Consider the following 13,590-nt stretch of genomic DNA (forward strand, 5'->3'; position numbering starts at 1 on the left):
GCAGTTGGTGACCTTCCTGCTCCCCTCAGGGCAGAGCCGCCGGCCTGAGAATGAGGGCGCTGCTGAGCCCAGGGGCTGGGATGGCCCGTTGCTGCTGTGGTCCCAGAGCTCCACCCGAGACCTGACGGAGGCCGTCTGCCCGTGAGTCCTCTCCCGCTTGTCTGTCAGCTTGTTTGAACCATGCTGGGTTTTCTGCCCAGCCGGCTAAGGGGAGTCCCTGGAAATGCAAGGGTGTGGGTTTTGGCAGACTTCAGGGAAGACATGCCAGATGAGCCTGGGAGACTCCAGCTTAATCTGGATTCAGGAGATATCTCTTCGGGCCAGCTAGTAATTGTAGGATAAGCCTAATGAGTCTTCACAGGATGAAGAGAGTAACGTGCCAAGGTAGCAATCGATGTCCTCATTCGAGAGGATGATGAAGCTGGTGCTCAGAGAAGGGGGGAACTTGGCCACAGCAAGGAGGTGTGCACCCAGACGGAACCCCCAGATCCGGCCATTTGAGCTCAGGGAGGCCACTGGTGTGGCTTGTCCCTGTGGCAGGGGCCGAGGCACGCAGCCCACCCTGATTCCTGCGGGGGCCTGACTTGGGAAGTGCCATCTGGTAGCTTTGAGACTCACCAAACCAAATTGCACTGGAGAGAGGAAGGACACCTTCCTTCATCCACCCCCCACCCCCGCCGGATTCCCACATACCCTGACCCCTTTCTCTGGATTTCGGAGCCATTTCCAGAGTCCCGCTCATATGACCTCATTCGAAGTGCACTGTGGACGAGCTGCCATCTGCAGCTGCTACCACAGCAGCCAAGGGCTTTATCTCCCGAGTACCTCCCTTCCTTTGGAACTTGGGGGCCCTCTACTCCCCACTTGCACACCACAGACCTTTGCTGAGGATTGTGGGGACCCTCACTCAGTTTGCAGCACGTTGTAGCCATCCCTGTCCTCTCAATACCTCCCTTGCAACTCAGCTTGTGAGCTCCTTTGGAGCAGCGTGGCCCACCTGGCTGCAACGGCAGAGACACAGCTGACAGTGAAACAACAGCTTCGATCTGACAGCCGGAAAGCTCTGTCAAAAGGGACCTCCCTCTTCACACCGTAGAGGCTGTAGGAGCCGCCAGGGTTTGGGAACCAGTGCTGGGGCCAAAATGACTCCACAGCTGTTTTCCTTCCTGGGGAGGGTTCTGGCTCGAGTGGGAATGGCTCAAGTCTCCTAAGGTTCTGAAAGCCCACTGTGTGCAGATTCACGGTACACAGAGAGGAGAAGGTGGAGTCCTGCCCTGGAGGTGGTCACAGCTCACGGATGAGCCAGGCAGGCAGGCAGGCAGGCAGGGCATGAGAACACCTGGGCTGCCTTCATGAGTGAGTGGTGTGGGGGCAGAGGAAGAGAAGCCGGTCTGCTCCCTCATGTGGTGCCCAGGGCAGGTTGTCCCCAGAGGAAACCCTTACGACGGTGAGGACTCTCACTGCTGTTTCCCAAGGGGTTCCGTCGGTGCGTGTCTTCCCCGGAGCGGTCAGGCCGTCTCTAAAGTACACTGGCCATGGGCATTGCCTCTCCTTGGAACTTCCCATGTGTTTCTCTTTTGTATGGAACAGTGATTTTTCTAGAGGGGTTCTGGGCCACAAGGTTGTTGGGTCATTTGCTAGCCTTCTGTCGTGAAGAACGCTTTCCTGGGCGTTGGGGTGGTTTGTTGTTCCAGCTCCCTTTCTTGGCTTCTTTTGGGAGCTGGTGCAACAAGAGGAGCTCAGCCTCTGCCTTCTGGCTGAGATGTCACCCTTCAAACAGCAATGCCTGCCTGGAGATAATGATGGCATTTGCCAAAAGGGCTTCGTTTGGCACATGATATCTTGAAAGGACGTACACCGTCCTTTCAGCTATCAAAGGCTAGTTCAAATGACATAAAAATGAGAACTCTCCAATGGAGTCTTACAGTAGGTGGAGAGTCCGAAAAAAACTCCTTCAGTCATCTCACTGAGAGTCATTGATTGGGGACACCAAGAATATAGGAAGGAATGCAGAAAGAAAAGATGAAATTGTGGTCAGGATCGGGGGGAGGGATGAACAGGGCCTGCTTGCCTTGAACCCAGGCTTTGTTGGCGGGTGGGGCATAAAGATCGAACGGGTCTGAAACTACAGAGTGGTGATGGTAACACAGTATCACCAGAGTTACACAACAGTGTCCCAAATTGCAACAATGATGAAAAAGTTTACTAATCCCAACTTAACCAACAAAAATAGACGAAACCATACAAAAAGTAAAACATCACCAGAAAGGTGGAAACAAACCAAATGCAAAGCAGCTCAGGGGAAAGGAACTCCATGTCCCCTGGGGGCAGACCGAGTTGCCGGCGTCCACGGTGAGCAGACAGGGATGGAGGCTGCAGAGCCGACCGCTCCCCTGGACATGGTGTTTCCGGCAAGGGCTCTGGGTCTCTGTCCAGAGCGGGGGCTCGTTCTTCCTGCAGGGGCGGGTGAGTCATCGTCGGCGTCTGGGTGTTGCGCGGGAGCCAGGGCAGGCTCTCCCTGCCGAGGCGGTGACTCCTCCTCTGCCTCGGGTTCTCCTGCCAAAGCCCGAGCAGGTACAGGTGCACGTGGAGGTGGAGGTTCTGGCTGAGGGGGTGGGACATCAGTGCCTGGGGCTGGGGGTCCTGCAGGCACGGAAATCCGATCTGCCCGGTGTGCTGGCCAGTACCCAGCTGGCCTGGTGTCTCTGCGAGGGCAAGGCTCGGTTCTCCATCTGCCCTCGGTGGATCCCTGGGTCCTGCACCTGGAGCCACCGCCTCTGTAGGCACAGGTCTGGGAAGTGGAGCCTGGTTCCAGTTGGAGGCCAGTGCTAGAGCTGGGGGAGAAGCAAAGTTTGCCCACAGACCAGCCTTGGCATGTGCGTATCCCGGGACAGAAAGCTTCCAAGAGATTCCGAAAGAATACCCAGGGTTGGATGTCTTTTGGGACTGAAGTGTGCAAGATGGGGGTGGGGGTGTGAGGCCAGCGCTTGCTGCAGGCCCAGCAGCATCTTTCGGGGACTCGTCCCTGTGTAGCTCAGCACCCCCTCCCCACACACTCCCGTGCACCAGCCCCAGCGTCCTTACCTCTGTGCTCTGGCGTGCTGGGCTCCAGGTCCTCCTGCTGCCTCAGAGGCCGGGGTTCTCGGGACTCTGGGTCGGAGCCGGGTGTGCTGAGCTCCGTGGCAGCCTCAGACTGGGCCGCCGGGTGTATCCTGGGCGGTGTCTCGGCAGCAGGCCTTCCCCGCCTCCGCTTCGCCCCCGGTGGGGCTGATGCCTCCGTGGGCACGCTCACCTGGAGCCTGCACTGGGCCTCACGGGCGGGGGGTTGGTGCTCCGACCCCTCCCTCCGGGAGGTGGACGGGGTGTCCCCGTCCTCGGCCTCATCACGTGGGAAGCTCTGCAACGACAGTGACCGTCAGCCAGCCGTGCTGGGAGTTTTCCGAGCTGGGCCTGGCCAGTGGAGCCGCTGCTTCTGCCTGCTCGAACTTCTCTTCCCAGAAGGGTCAGAGACGTGTGTCTGCTCAGATCCCCACCCGGGAGGAAAGAGACCCACCTGAGGGTGTGAGGTCAGCCTGGGCGGCCGGCCCTGCCCGCACTGTTCCCATCCCAGCCAGCCTGATCTCCCCTGGGGTGTGGACACAACTTGTCCGCAGGCTTCTGACCCCACATCCGCCTGGGCTTCCTTGAGGGAGACACACCCCGAGAAACCCGCATCCACACACACAGGCAAAGGACCCGGTGTTTCCGGGTGGCATGGGAGAGGTGGCCTGGCCCGGCCTGGGGCTCCCCGTGTTACCTTTCTGTTTCTCCGGGCAGAGGGCCAGAGGCCTCTCGGGGGTGCCCTGAGCCAACGTCGACAGGGTGCCCACGCACACTGCCTGTGAGCTCTCCTGAGGCCCCGGCCTCTGGGCAGGGGCAAACAGCAGAACATCCTGGCAGCAAGAGATCTGGCTGGGGGCTCCTCTCCGCTCTGGAGGCCTGGATACCCGGGTTGCGGGTTCTGTTGGGTTCTGTTGCCGGCAGGTGACATCATTTCCTGGGGTTCGTGCTGAGGTCCCTTCCCCAAAACTTCCCAAGGGAATCTCTGGGTTTCTGACTGCTCGACCACCCCCCTTAGGCCATGTGCAGGCACATTGACAGCCACACAGCCCAGCCCACAGCCCTGGGGAGGCCTGGGTGCAGCCAGGGCCTGAGCTCCGAGGACCCCGCTGCTCTCAGACCAGGCTCCTTCTTCTCATAAGTGGTGTGGCCCTGGACAAGCATATGCCCCTCAGGGTTTCCCCAGTCTCTCCATCTGCAGAGTGGGGGTCATTCTCCCATCTGTTTCCTAGGTCTGTCGGCCTACGAGCAGCTCCATGCCTCTCCACCTGGGGCCGATATCACGTGGAGCTTGTGCGCTGAGACTTCAGAAAGAAAGACTCCATCCAGGGCTGACACAGCACAGAATGGGGCAGAACGAGGCCTGGATGCGCCGTGGTACCCAGGAAAAGGCACTGCCCCTCCTGACTGTTTTGAGACCCCACATCCAAGTTGGAGGCCCGAAAGGAAGACTCGAAGGTCTCCCTCTCTTATAGAAAAGAGTAGCCAACTTTCTGGTCCTCTGTTTCCATTGAGATTCTGTTCAAGTGTCCCAGCTCGGCTTCTGCGGGTGGCTGAGCTTCTAATGGCTCCCTGCGTTCTTGTCTTTTCCTCTCCAAACCTTCCGTCCTTTTCCCCCTTCTGGGGTGGATGGGCGCTGTCATTGCTTCTACCTTCGAGACAGATTGATGAAAAGTCTGGACCATCGACTCCTTTCCTCTCTTTGGTTCCGTGTCTCTCTCTGGCTGTGTCCCTCTCTTTTCCTTTCTCGATTCAGTCTGTGTCTTCCTCTTTCTCTCTCGTGTGTGGATGGATGGATGCTAGGAATGCACATGTATATGATTAGATGAGGGTTATGTTTTAGGGATGGGTTAGAGGGAGAGAAAGGCTTTAGGTCGGAGTTGGTCATGGGGGAAGGGTCAAGGGTGGTGGTGGTGTTTCTTGGAATCTGAGTGCTGTGCATTCTTCGTCTCTTTCCATATGAACCCCTTCTCAGATACACCACTTGCAAGGAGTCTCTCATGTTCCGTTTCCTATCTTTTGCATCTGTGAATGCTTAGCTTCTCTGTTGTGAAGAGGTTCCATTGGATGGAAACCCATTGGTGTACTTCGTTTCCCTCTTTCCCTTACTTGAAGAGACCCATTTCTACCTCCTCCCAGCAAATGGCAAGGAGACTCTGATGTTAAGGAGCCTTTGACCTACGCTTCTTTCTAGCTATCTCATGACATCAGTCTTTAGGGTGAGGTTTTTCCCCGATATTGAGGTGGTGTGAGATCAAAACCAATAGCGTTCTTCAGATGTAGCTGTCTGGTTTTCCCATGGCCATTTATTGAAGAGGCTTTCTTGTTCCCATTTGGATATTCTCCCCTTCTGTGTCAGAGATGAGTTGACCATGGATGCCGGGGTTTGTTTCTGGACCCTCAACTTTATTCCATCGATCTGGATCTGTGTGTGTTGTTGTATTCCCAATAGCATACTGTCCTGCTGCTGCCGCTGCGGCTAAGTCACTTCAGTCGTGTCTGACTCTGCGCGACCCCATGGCCTGCAGCCTACCAGGCTCCTCCGTCCAGGGCATTTTCCAGGCAAGAGTACTGGCGTGGGTCGCCATCGCCTTCTCCGATACGCTCCTGAGGATCCTAGTTTGGTCGTCTAATTTCCTTTCACACAACCTTGGATGTCCGTATCGGGGCTTTTTCGTCGGATTGTATTGACAATTTAGGCTCTTTTCTGTTTCCGTAACCCCTTTTGCAGTTCTTTGTTCGGTGCGACAATGCATTGGCATTTTGGGAGGAATAGCATCCAAGCTGTGGATTGCCTTGTGGGGCTGTGACATCATTTTCCCAATAGGAATTCTTTCAAGCCCTGAGCACAGCTTCTCTTTCCAGTGATTGGTGTGGGCTTGATCTTCCTTCTTCCATCTCTCGCCGTTTTGTGAGAACAGGTCCTTCCTTCCCTTCTGGGTTAGATGGACTCGTGGGTATCACTTCAGTGCATGGCATTGTCAGTGGGGGTGATAATTCCCTTCTCATTGGAAGACTTTGCTGTGAGTATTAGAAATGCAAGTGATTTCTCTTCCCCTTCCTCCCTGTCCATCTCTCAGAGCCACCGGGAAACAGAGGCCTCATCCAGGGTCACACAGGCCTGAGGGAGTGCAACTAGACTGTTGTTTCTTCAGGCCCTCCGTGCTGGACATCATCCGGGATACTCTGTGTGTGTCTTCCTCAGTCTGGTGTCCCTTCAGACCTTTCCCTAGTTTTCACAGGCTTGTTGTGTTGGTGTTCTTTGTCTGTTTGGAGACACATCCTTGAGAAGCTTTGTGTTTCCACTCATTCGTCTCGCGATGTATGACCTGTCTTTTGCTTTTGCAATGAGGTCTTTCCCACAGTAGATATCTTTGATTTTGCAAAGTCCACTGTATTCTCTGGGTTGTTTTGTGGACTGCCTTTTAGTTTTGTGTGTGAAGACTCAAAGCACGTGTCCGGTTTCTGCTCATTGTTCTTCTAGATTTGTGACAAGTTTTCATGGAAACTTTGTCTAGGGATAACTGGAAGTGAACTCGGTGTAAGGTGTCAAGTCTCCATCTCCATTCATGTCATGCCCTGCAGTTTCCAATTCCCTGTTCCTGAGTGGTTTTGGAGACCTTGTGGGAAGTTTGGTTGCATGGGAGTTTGCATTTCCACCTTGAGTAGATTCCCACTGTTCTGCCCTCAGGGACACTGTCAAGGGGGAGTGAGGAGCAGCCTGCACTTCCAGCAGTGACCACACGGTGGGGCGAGTGCTGCTCTCCCCTCTGGGAGCCCCAGGCCACAGGCATCCCAGTGAGGAGCCAGCTCTGTGCTCGGCTGAAAGGAGTTAGACTCTCAGGAGCCTCTGAGCCCTTGCCTTTGGATCACCCAGGGTGGGCATTTACTGTGACAGAAAAAAATTGCCCTGAATTCCATGGACGGAAGAGCCTGGCTGTGTAGAGTTCGTGAGTTGCCGTGAATCAGACACAACTGAGGACACAAAAACTCAATAGACTAAAACACTTTTGGGGGGTGGGGGGAGTGAAAGGGGGTGATGTGGGGTTTTTTTGTCGTATATAATAGCCAAGGGAAATCTAGTTTAAACCTAAATTCACATAGATGGGAAAGGTATAGCTCTCCGTCACCCTATTAAAAAAAAAAAAAAACGACTTAACTTTTCTGAAAGTTTATTTAGTAGCTTCCTTGAGCAGTTCATTGTGAAGCTTTTTTTTTTTTTTTCTGTGACATCGGCCTCATTAAAAAGTACGGTTTGCCTTTACTGGATAATTTTGTTCATTGGTTTGTTAGGGAATCTTGGTAATATTTGAGTTTCCTGGGGAGCATGGTCACATGACCTGGCCCTGGCCAATTGGTGCGTTCCACCTCCCTGGCCACTGTGATTGGCTCCGGACTGGGGCAGTGCCCAATCGGGGCCCAGGGCCGGGCCTCACGTTGGAAGCCAGGGGAAGACGAGCTCTCGTCCTGCTGGGGTAGGGGAAGGGGTGGGGCCGGGGGAGGTCAGGCTCCAGCAGTGGGAGGGGCTTGAGGTCCGCCTGCGGCAGTTGGTGACCTTCCTGCTCCCCTCAGGGCAGAGCCGCCGGCCTGAGAATGAGGGCGCTGCTGAGCCCAGGGGCTGGGATGGCCCGTTGCTGCTGTGGTCCCAGAGCTCCACCCGAGACCTGACGGAGGCCGTCTGCCCGTGAGTCCTCTCCCGCTTGTCTGTCAGCTTGTTTGAACCATGCTGGGTTTTCTGCCCAGCCGGCTAAGGGGAGTCCCTGGAAATGCAAGGGTGTGGGTTTTGGCAGACTTCAGGGAAGACATGCCAGATGAGCCTGGGAGACTCCAGCTTAATCTGGATTCAGGAGATATCTCTTCGGGCCAGCTAGTAATTGTAGGATAAGCCTAATGAGTCTTCACAGGATGAAGAGAGTAACGTGCCAAGGTAGCAATCGATGTCCTCATTCGAGAGGATGATGAAGCTGGTGCTCAGAGAAGGGGGGAACTTGGCCACAGCAAGGAGGTGTGCACCCAGACGGAACCCCCAGATCCGGCCATTTGAGCTCAGGGAGGCCACTGGTGTGGCTTGTCCCTGTGGCAGGGGCCGAGGCACGCAGCCCACCCTGATTCCTGCGGGGGCCTGACTTGGGAAGTGCCATCTGGTAGCTTTGAGACTCACCAAACCAAATTGCACTGGAGAGAGGAAGGACACCTTCCTTCATCCACCCCCCACCCCCGCCGGATTCCCACATACCCTGACCCCTTTCTCTGGATTTCGGAGCCATTTCCAGAGTCCCGCTCATATGACCTCATTCGAAGTGCACTGTGGACGAGCTGCCATCTGCAGCTGCTACCACAGCAGCCAAGGGCTTTAGCTCCCGAGTACCTCCCTTCCTTTGGAACTTGGGGGCCCTCTACTCCCCACTTGCACACCACAGACCTTTGCTGAGGATTGTGGGGACCCTCACTCAGTTTGCAGCACGTTGTAGCCATCCCTGTCCTCTCAATACCTCCCTTGCAACTCAGCTTGTGAGCTCCTTTGGAGCAGCGTGGCCCACCTGGCTGCAACGGCAGAGACACAGCTGACAGTGAAACAACAGCTTCGATCTGACAGCCGGAAAGCTCTGTCAAAAGGGACCTCCCTCTTCACACCGTAGAGGCTGTAGGAGCCGCCAGGGTTTGGGAACCAGTGCTGGGGCCAAAATGACTCCACAGCTGTTTTCCTTCCTGGGGAGGGTTCTGGCTCGAGTGGGAATGGCTCAAGTCTCCTAAGGTTCTGAAAGCCCACTGTGTGCAGATTCACGGTACACAGAGAGGAGAAGGTGGAGTCCTGCCCTGGAGGTGGTCACAGCTCACGGATGAGCCAGGCAGGCAGGCAGGCAGGCAGGGCATGAGAACACCTGAGCTGCCTTCATGAGTGAGTGGTGTGGGGGCAGAGGAAGAGAAGCCGGTCTGCTCCCTCATGTGGTGCCCAGGGCAGGTTGTCCCCAGAGGAAACCCTTACGACGGTGAGGACTCTCACTGCTGTTTCCCAAGGGGTTCCGTCGGTGCGTGTCTTCCCCGGAGCGGTCAGGCCGTCTCTAAAGTACACTGGCCATGGGCATTGCCTCTCCTTGGAACTTCCCATGTGTTTCTCTTTTGTATGGAACAGTGATTTTTCTAGAGGGGTTCTGGGCCACAAGGTTGTTGGGTCATTTGCTAGCCTTCTGTCGTGAAGAACGCTTTCCTGGGCGTTGGGGTGGTTTGTTGTTCCAGCTCCCTTTCTTGGCTTCTTTTGGGAGCTGGTGCAACAAGAGGAGCTCAGCCTCTGCCTTCTGGCTGAAATGTCACCCTTCAAACAGCAATGCCTGCCTGGAGATAATGATGGCATTTGCCAAAAGGGCTTCGTTTGGCACATGATATCTTGAAAGGACGTACACCGTCCTTTCAGCTATCAAAGGCTAGTTCAAATGACATAAAAATGAGAACTCTCCAATGGAGTCTTACAGTAGGTGGAGAGTCCGAAAAAAACTCCTTCAGTCATCTCACTGAGAGTCATTGATTGGGGACACCAAGAATATAGGAAGGAATGCAGAAAGAAAAGATGAAATTGTGGTCAGGATCGGGGGGAGGGATGAACAGGGCCTGCTTGCCTTGAACCCAGGCTTTGTTGGCGGGTGGGGCATAAAGATCGAACGGGTCTGAAACTACAGAGTGGTGATGGTAACACAGTATCACCAGAGTTACACAACAGTGTCCCAAATTGCAACAATGATGAAAAAGTTTACTAATCCCAACTTAACCAACAAAAATAGACGAAACCATACAAAAAGTAAAACATCACCAGAAAGGTGGAAACAAACCAAATGCAAAGCAGCTCAGGGGAAAGGAACTCCATGTCCCCTGGGGGCAGACCGAGTTGCCGGCGTCCACGGTGAGCAGACAGGGATGGAGGCTGCAGAGCCGACCGCTCCCCTGGACATGGTGTTTCCGGCAAGGGCTCTGGGTCTCTGTCCAGAGCGGGGGCTCGTTCTTCCTGCAGGGGCGGGTGAGTCATCGTCGGCGTCTGGGTGTTGCGCGGGAGCCAGGGCAGGCTCTCCCTGCCGAGGCGGTGACTCCTCCTCTGCCTCGGGTTCTCCTGCCAAAGCCCGAGCAGGTACAGGTGCACGTGGAGGTGGAGGTTCTGGCTGAGGGGGTGGGACATCAGTGCCTGGGGCTGGGGGTCCTGCAGGCACGGAAATCCGATCTGCCCGGTGTGCTGGCCAGTACCCAGCTGGCCTGGTGTCTCTGCGAGGGCAAGGCTCGGTTCTCCATCTGCCCTCGGTGGATCCCTGGGTCCTGCACCTGGAGCCACCACCTCTGTAGGCACAGGTCTGGGAAGTGGAGCCTGGTTCCAGTTGGAGGCCAGTGCTAGAGCTGGGGGAGAAGCAAAGTTTGCCCACAGACCAGCCTTGGCATGTGCGTATCCCGGGACAGAAAGCTTCCAAGAGATTCCGAAAGAATACCCAGGGTTGGATGTCTTTTGGGACTGAAGTGTGCAAGATGGGGGTGGGGGTGTGAGGCCAGCGCTTGCTGCAGGCCCAGCAGCATCTTTCGGGGACTCGTCCCTGTGTAGCTCAGCACCCCCTCCCCACACACTCCCGTGCACCAGCCCCAGCGTCCTTACCTCTGTGCTCTGGCGTGCTGGGCTCCAGGTCCTCCTGCTGCCTCAGAGGCCGGGGTTCTCGGGACTCTGGGTCGGAGCCGGGTGTGCTGAGCTCCGTGGCAGCCTCAGACTGGTCCGCCGGGTGTATCCTGGGCGGTGTCTCGGCAGCAGGCCTTCCCCGCCTCCGCTTCGCCCCCGGTGGGGCTGATGCCTCCGTGGGCACGCTCACCTGGAGCCTGCACTGGGCCTCACGGGCGGGGGGTTGGTGCTCCGACCCCTCCCTCCGGGAGGTGGACGGGGTGTCCCCGTCCTCGGCCTCATCACGTGGGAAGCTCTGCAACGACAGTGACCGTCAGCCAGCCGTGCTGGGAGTTTTCCGAGCTGGGCCTGGCCAGTGGAGCCGCTGCTTCTGCCTGCTCGAACTTCTCTTCCCAGAAGGGTCAGAGACGTGTGTCTGCTCAGATCCCCACCCGGGAGGAAAGAGACCCACCTGAGGGTGTGAGGTCAGCCTGGGCGGCCGGCCCTGCCCGCACTGTTCCCATCCCAGCCAGCCTGATCTCCCCTGGGGTGTGGACACAACTTGTCCGCAGGCTTCTGACCCCACATCCGCCTGGGCTTCCTTGAGGGAGACACACCCCGAGAAACCCGCATCCACACACACAGGCAAAGGACCCGGTGTTTCCGGGTGGCATGGGAGAGGTGGCCTGGCCCGGCCTGGGGCTCCCCGTGTTACCTTTCTGTTTCTCCGGGCAGAGGGCCAGAGGCCTCTCGGGGGTGCCCTGAGCCAACGTCGACAGGGTGCCCACGCACACTGCCTGTGAGCTCTCCTGAGGCCCCGGCCTCTGGGCAGGGGCAAACAGCAGAACATCCTGGCAGCAAGAGATCTGGCTGGGGGCTCCTCTCCGCTCTGGAGGCCTGGATACCCGGGTTGCGGGTTCTGTTGGGTTCTGTTGCCGGCAGGTGACATCATTTCCTGGGGTTCGTGCTGAGGTCCCTTCCCCAAAACTTCCCAAGGGAATCTCTGGGTTTCTGACTGCTCGACCACCCCCCTTAGGCCATGTGCAGGCACATTGACAGCCACACAGCCCAGCCCACAGCCCTGGGGAGGCCTGGGTGCAGCCAGGGCCTGAGCTCCGAGGACCCCGCTGCTCTCAGACCAGGCTCCTTCTTCTCATAAGTGGTGTGGCCCTGGACAAGCATATGCCCCTCAGGGTTTCCCCAGTCTCTCCATCTGCAGAGTGGGGGTCATTCTCCCATCTGTTTCCTAGGTCTGTCGGCCTACGAGCAGCTCCATGCCTCTCCACCTGGGGCCGATATCACGTGGAGCTTGTGCGCTGAGACTTCAGAAAGAAAGACTCCATCCAGGGCTGACACAGCACAGAATGGGGCAGAACGAGGCCTGGATGCGCCGTGGTACCCAGGAAAAGGCACTGCCCCTCCTGACTGTTTTGAGACCCCACATCCAAGTTGGAGGCCCGAAAGGAAGACTCGAAGGTCTCCCTCTCTTATAGAAAAGAGTAGCCAACTTTCTGGTCCTCTGTTTCCATTGAGATTCTGTTCAAGTGTCCCAGCTCGGCTTCTGCGGGTGGCTGAGCTTCTAATGGCTCCCTGCGTTCTTGTCTTTTCCTCTCCAAACCTTCCGTCCTTTTCCCCCTTCTGGGGTGGATGGGCGCTGTCATTGCTTCTACCTTCGAGACAGATTGATGAAAAGTCTGGACCATCGACTCCTTTCCTCTCTTTGGTTCCGTGTCTCTCTCTGGCTGTGTCCCTCTCTTTTCCTTTCTCGATTCAGTCTGTGTCTTCCTCTTTCTCTCTCATGTGTGGATGGATGGATGCTAGGAATGCACATGTATATGATTAGATGAGGGTTATGTTTTAGGGATGGGTTAGAGGGAGAGAAAGGCTTTAGGTCGGAGTTGGTCATGGGGGAAGGGTCAAGGGTGGTGGTGGTGTTTCTTGGAATCTGAGTGCTGTGCATTCTTCGTCTCTTTCCATATGAACCCCTTCTCAGATACACCACTTGCAAGGAGTCTCTCATGTTCTGTTTCCTATCTTTTGCATCTGTGAATGCTTAGCTTCTCTGTTGTGAAGAGGTTCCATTGGATGGAAACCCATTGGTGTACTTCGTTTCCCTCTTTCCCTTACTTGAAGAGACCCATTTCTACCTCCGCCCAGCAAATGGCAAGGAGACTCTGATGTTAAGGAGCCTTTGACCTACGCTTCTTTCTAGCTATCTCATGACATCAGTCTTTAGGGTGAGGTTTTTCCCCGATATTGAGGTGGTGTGAGATCAAAACCAATAGCGTTCTTCAGATGTAGCTGTCTGGTTTTCCCATGGCCATTTATTGAAGAGGCTTTCTTGTTCCCATTTGGATATTCTCCCCTTCTGTGTCAGAGATGAGTTGACCATGGATGCCGGGGTTTGTTTCTGGACCCTCAACTTTATTCCATCGATCTGGATCTGTGTGTGTTGTTGTATTCCCAATAGCATACTGTCCTGCTGCTGCCGCTGCGGCTAAGTCACTTCAGTCGTGTCTGACTCTGCGCGACCCCATGGCCTGCAGCCTACCAGGCTCCTCCGTCCAGGGCATTTTCCAGGCAAGAGTACTGGCGTGGGTCGCCATCGCCTTCTCCGATACGCTCCTGAGGATCCTAGTTTGGTCGTCTAATTTCCTTTCACACAACCTTGGATGTCCGTATCGGGGCTTTTTCGTCGGATTGTATTGACAATTTAGGCTCTTTTCTGTTTCCGTAACCCCTTTTGCAGTTCTTGGTTCGGTGCGACAATGCATTGGCATTTTGGGAGGAATAGCATCCAAGCTGTGGATTGCCTTGTGGGGCTGTGACATCATTTTCCCAATAGGAATTCTTTCAAGTCCTGAGCA

At 55.8% G+C, this 13,590-nt stretch overlaps 2 protein-coding genes and 1 long non-coding RNA gene across 3 annotated transcripts in view; 1 reads left to right on the forward strand and 2 right to left on the reverse strand.

Annotated features, from left to right (window-relative positions):
• The window catches only part of LOC145529707 (uncharacterized), a 1,704,434-nt gene that overhangs the window by 76,467 nt on the left and 1,614,377 nt on the right, over positions 1–13,590 (forward strand). The window contains exons 9-10 of the long non-coding RNA XR_014071296.1: positions 30–141; positions 7,672–7,783. This is a non-coding gene — a long non-coding RNA (uncharacterized LOC145529707). The remainder of the gene's footprint in view (positions 1–29; positions 142–7,671; positions 7,784–13,590) is intronic.
• Positions 2,182–7,057, reverse strand: LOC145529513 (uncharacterized). Its single transcript, XM_081550089.1, has 3 exons — positions 3,797–7,057; positions 3,085–3,397; positions 2,182–2,834 (listed from the first exon to the last, which is right to left on the reverse strand). The coding sequence occupies exons 1-3, from the start codon at positions 4,031–4,033 to the stop codon at positions 2,206–2,208; spliced, it is 1,179 nt and encodes a 392-aa protein (XP_081406215.1). The 5' UTR covers positions 4,034–7,057; the 3' UTR covers positions 2,182–2,205.
• LOC145529647 (uncharacterized) lies at positions 9,824–11,631 on the reverse strand. Its single transcript, XM_081550245.1, has 3 exons — positions 11,439–11,631; positions 10,727–11,039; positions 9,824–10,476 (listed from the first exon to the last, which is right to left on the reverse strand). The coding sequence occupies exons 1-3, from the start codon at positions 11,571–11,573 to the stop codon at positions 9,848–9,850; spliced, it is 1,077 nt and encodes a 358-aa protein (XP_081406371.1). The 5' UTR covers positions 11,574–11,631; the 3' UTR covers positions 9,824–9,847.

The sequence above is a fragment of the Giraffa tippelskirchi genome, chromosome 12 (assembly GCF_054371585.1).
Source record: "Giraffa tippelskirchi isolate mGirTip1 chromosome 12, T2T-mGirTip1v1.2.pri, whole genome shotgun sequence".
In the NCBI taxonomy this organism is placed as follows: domain Eukaryota; kingdom Metazoa; phylum Chordata; class Mammalia; order Artiodactyla; family Giraffidae; genus Giraffa; species Giraffa tippelskirchi.

Excerpts from the sequence above, each read along its gene's own strand:
- LOC145529513 (XM_081550089.1), bottom strand. The coding sequence starts at position 4,033 with ATGATGTCACCTGCCGGCAACAGAACCCAACAGAACCCGCAACCCGGG. Across the intron at positions 3,398-3,796 it reads CTGCCCGGAGAAACAGAAAG|AGCTTCCCACGTGATGAGGC; the intron begins GTAACACGGGGA and ends CTGTCGTTGCAG. Across the intron at positions 2,835-3,084 it reads CAGCACGCCAGAGCACAGAG|CTCTAGCACTGGCCTCCAAC; the intron begins GTAAGGACGCTG and ends CTTCTCCCCCAG.
- LOC145529647 (XM_081550245.1), bottom strand. The coding sequence starts at position 11,573 with ATGTTCTGCTGTTTGCCCCTGCCCAGAGGCCGGGGCCTCAGGAGAGCT. Across the intron at positions 11,040-11,438 it reads CTGCCCGGAGAAACAGAAAG|AGCTTCCCACGTGATGAGGC; the intron begins GTAACACGGGGA and ends CTGTCGTTGCAG. Across the intron at positions 10,477-10,726 it reads CAGCACGCCAGAGCACAGAG|CTCTAGCACTGGCCTCCAAC; the intron begins GTAAGGACGCTG and ends CTTCTCCCCCAG.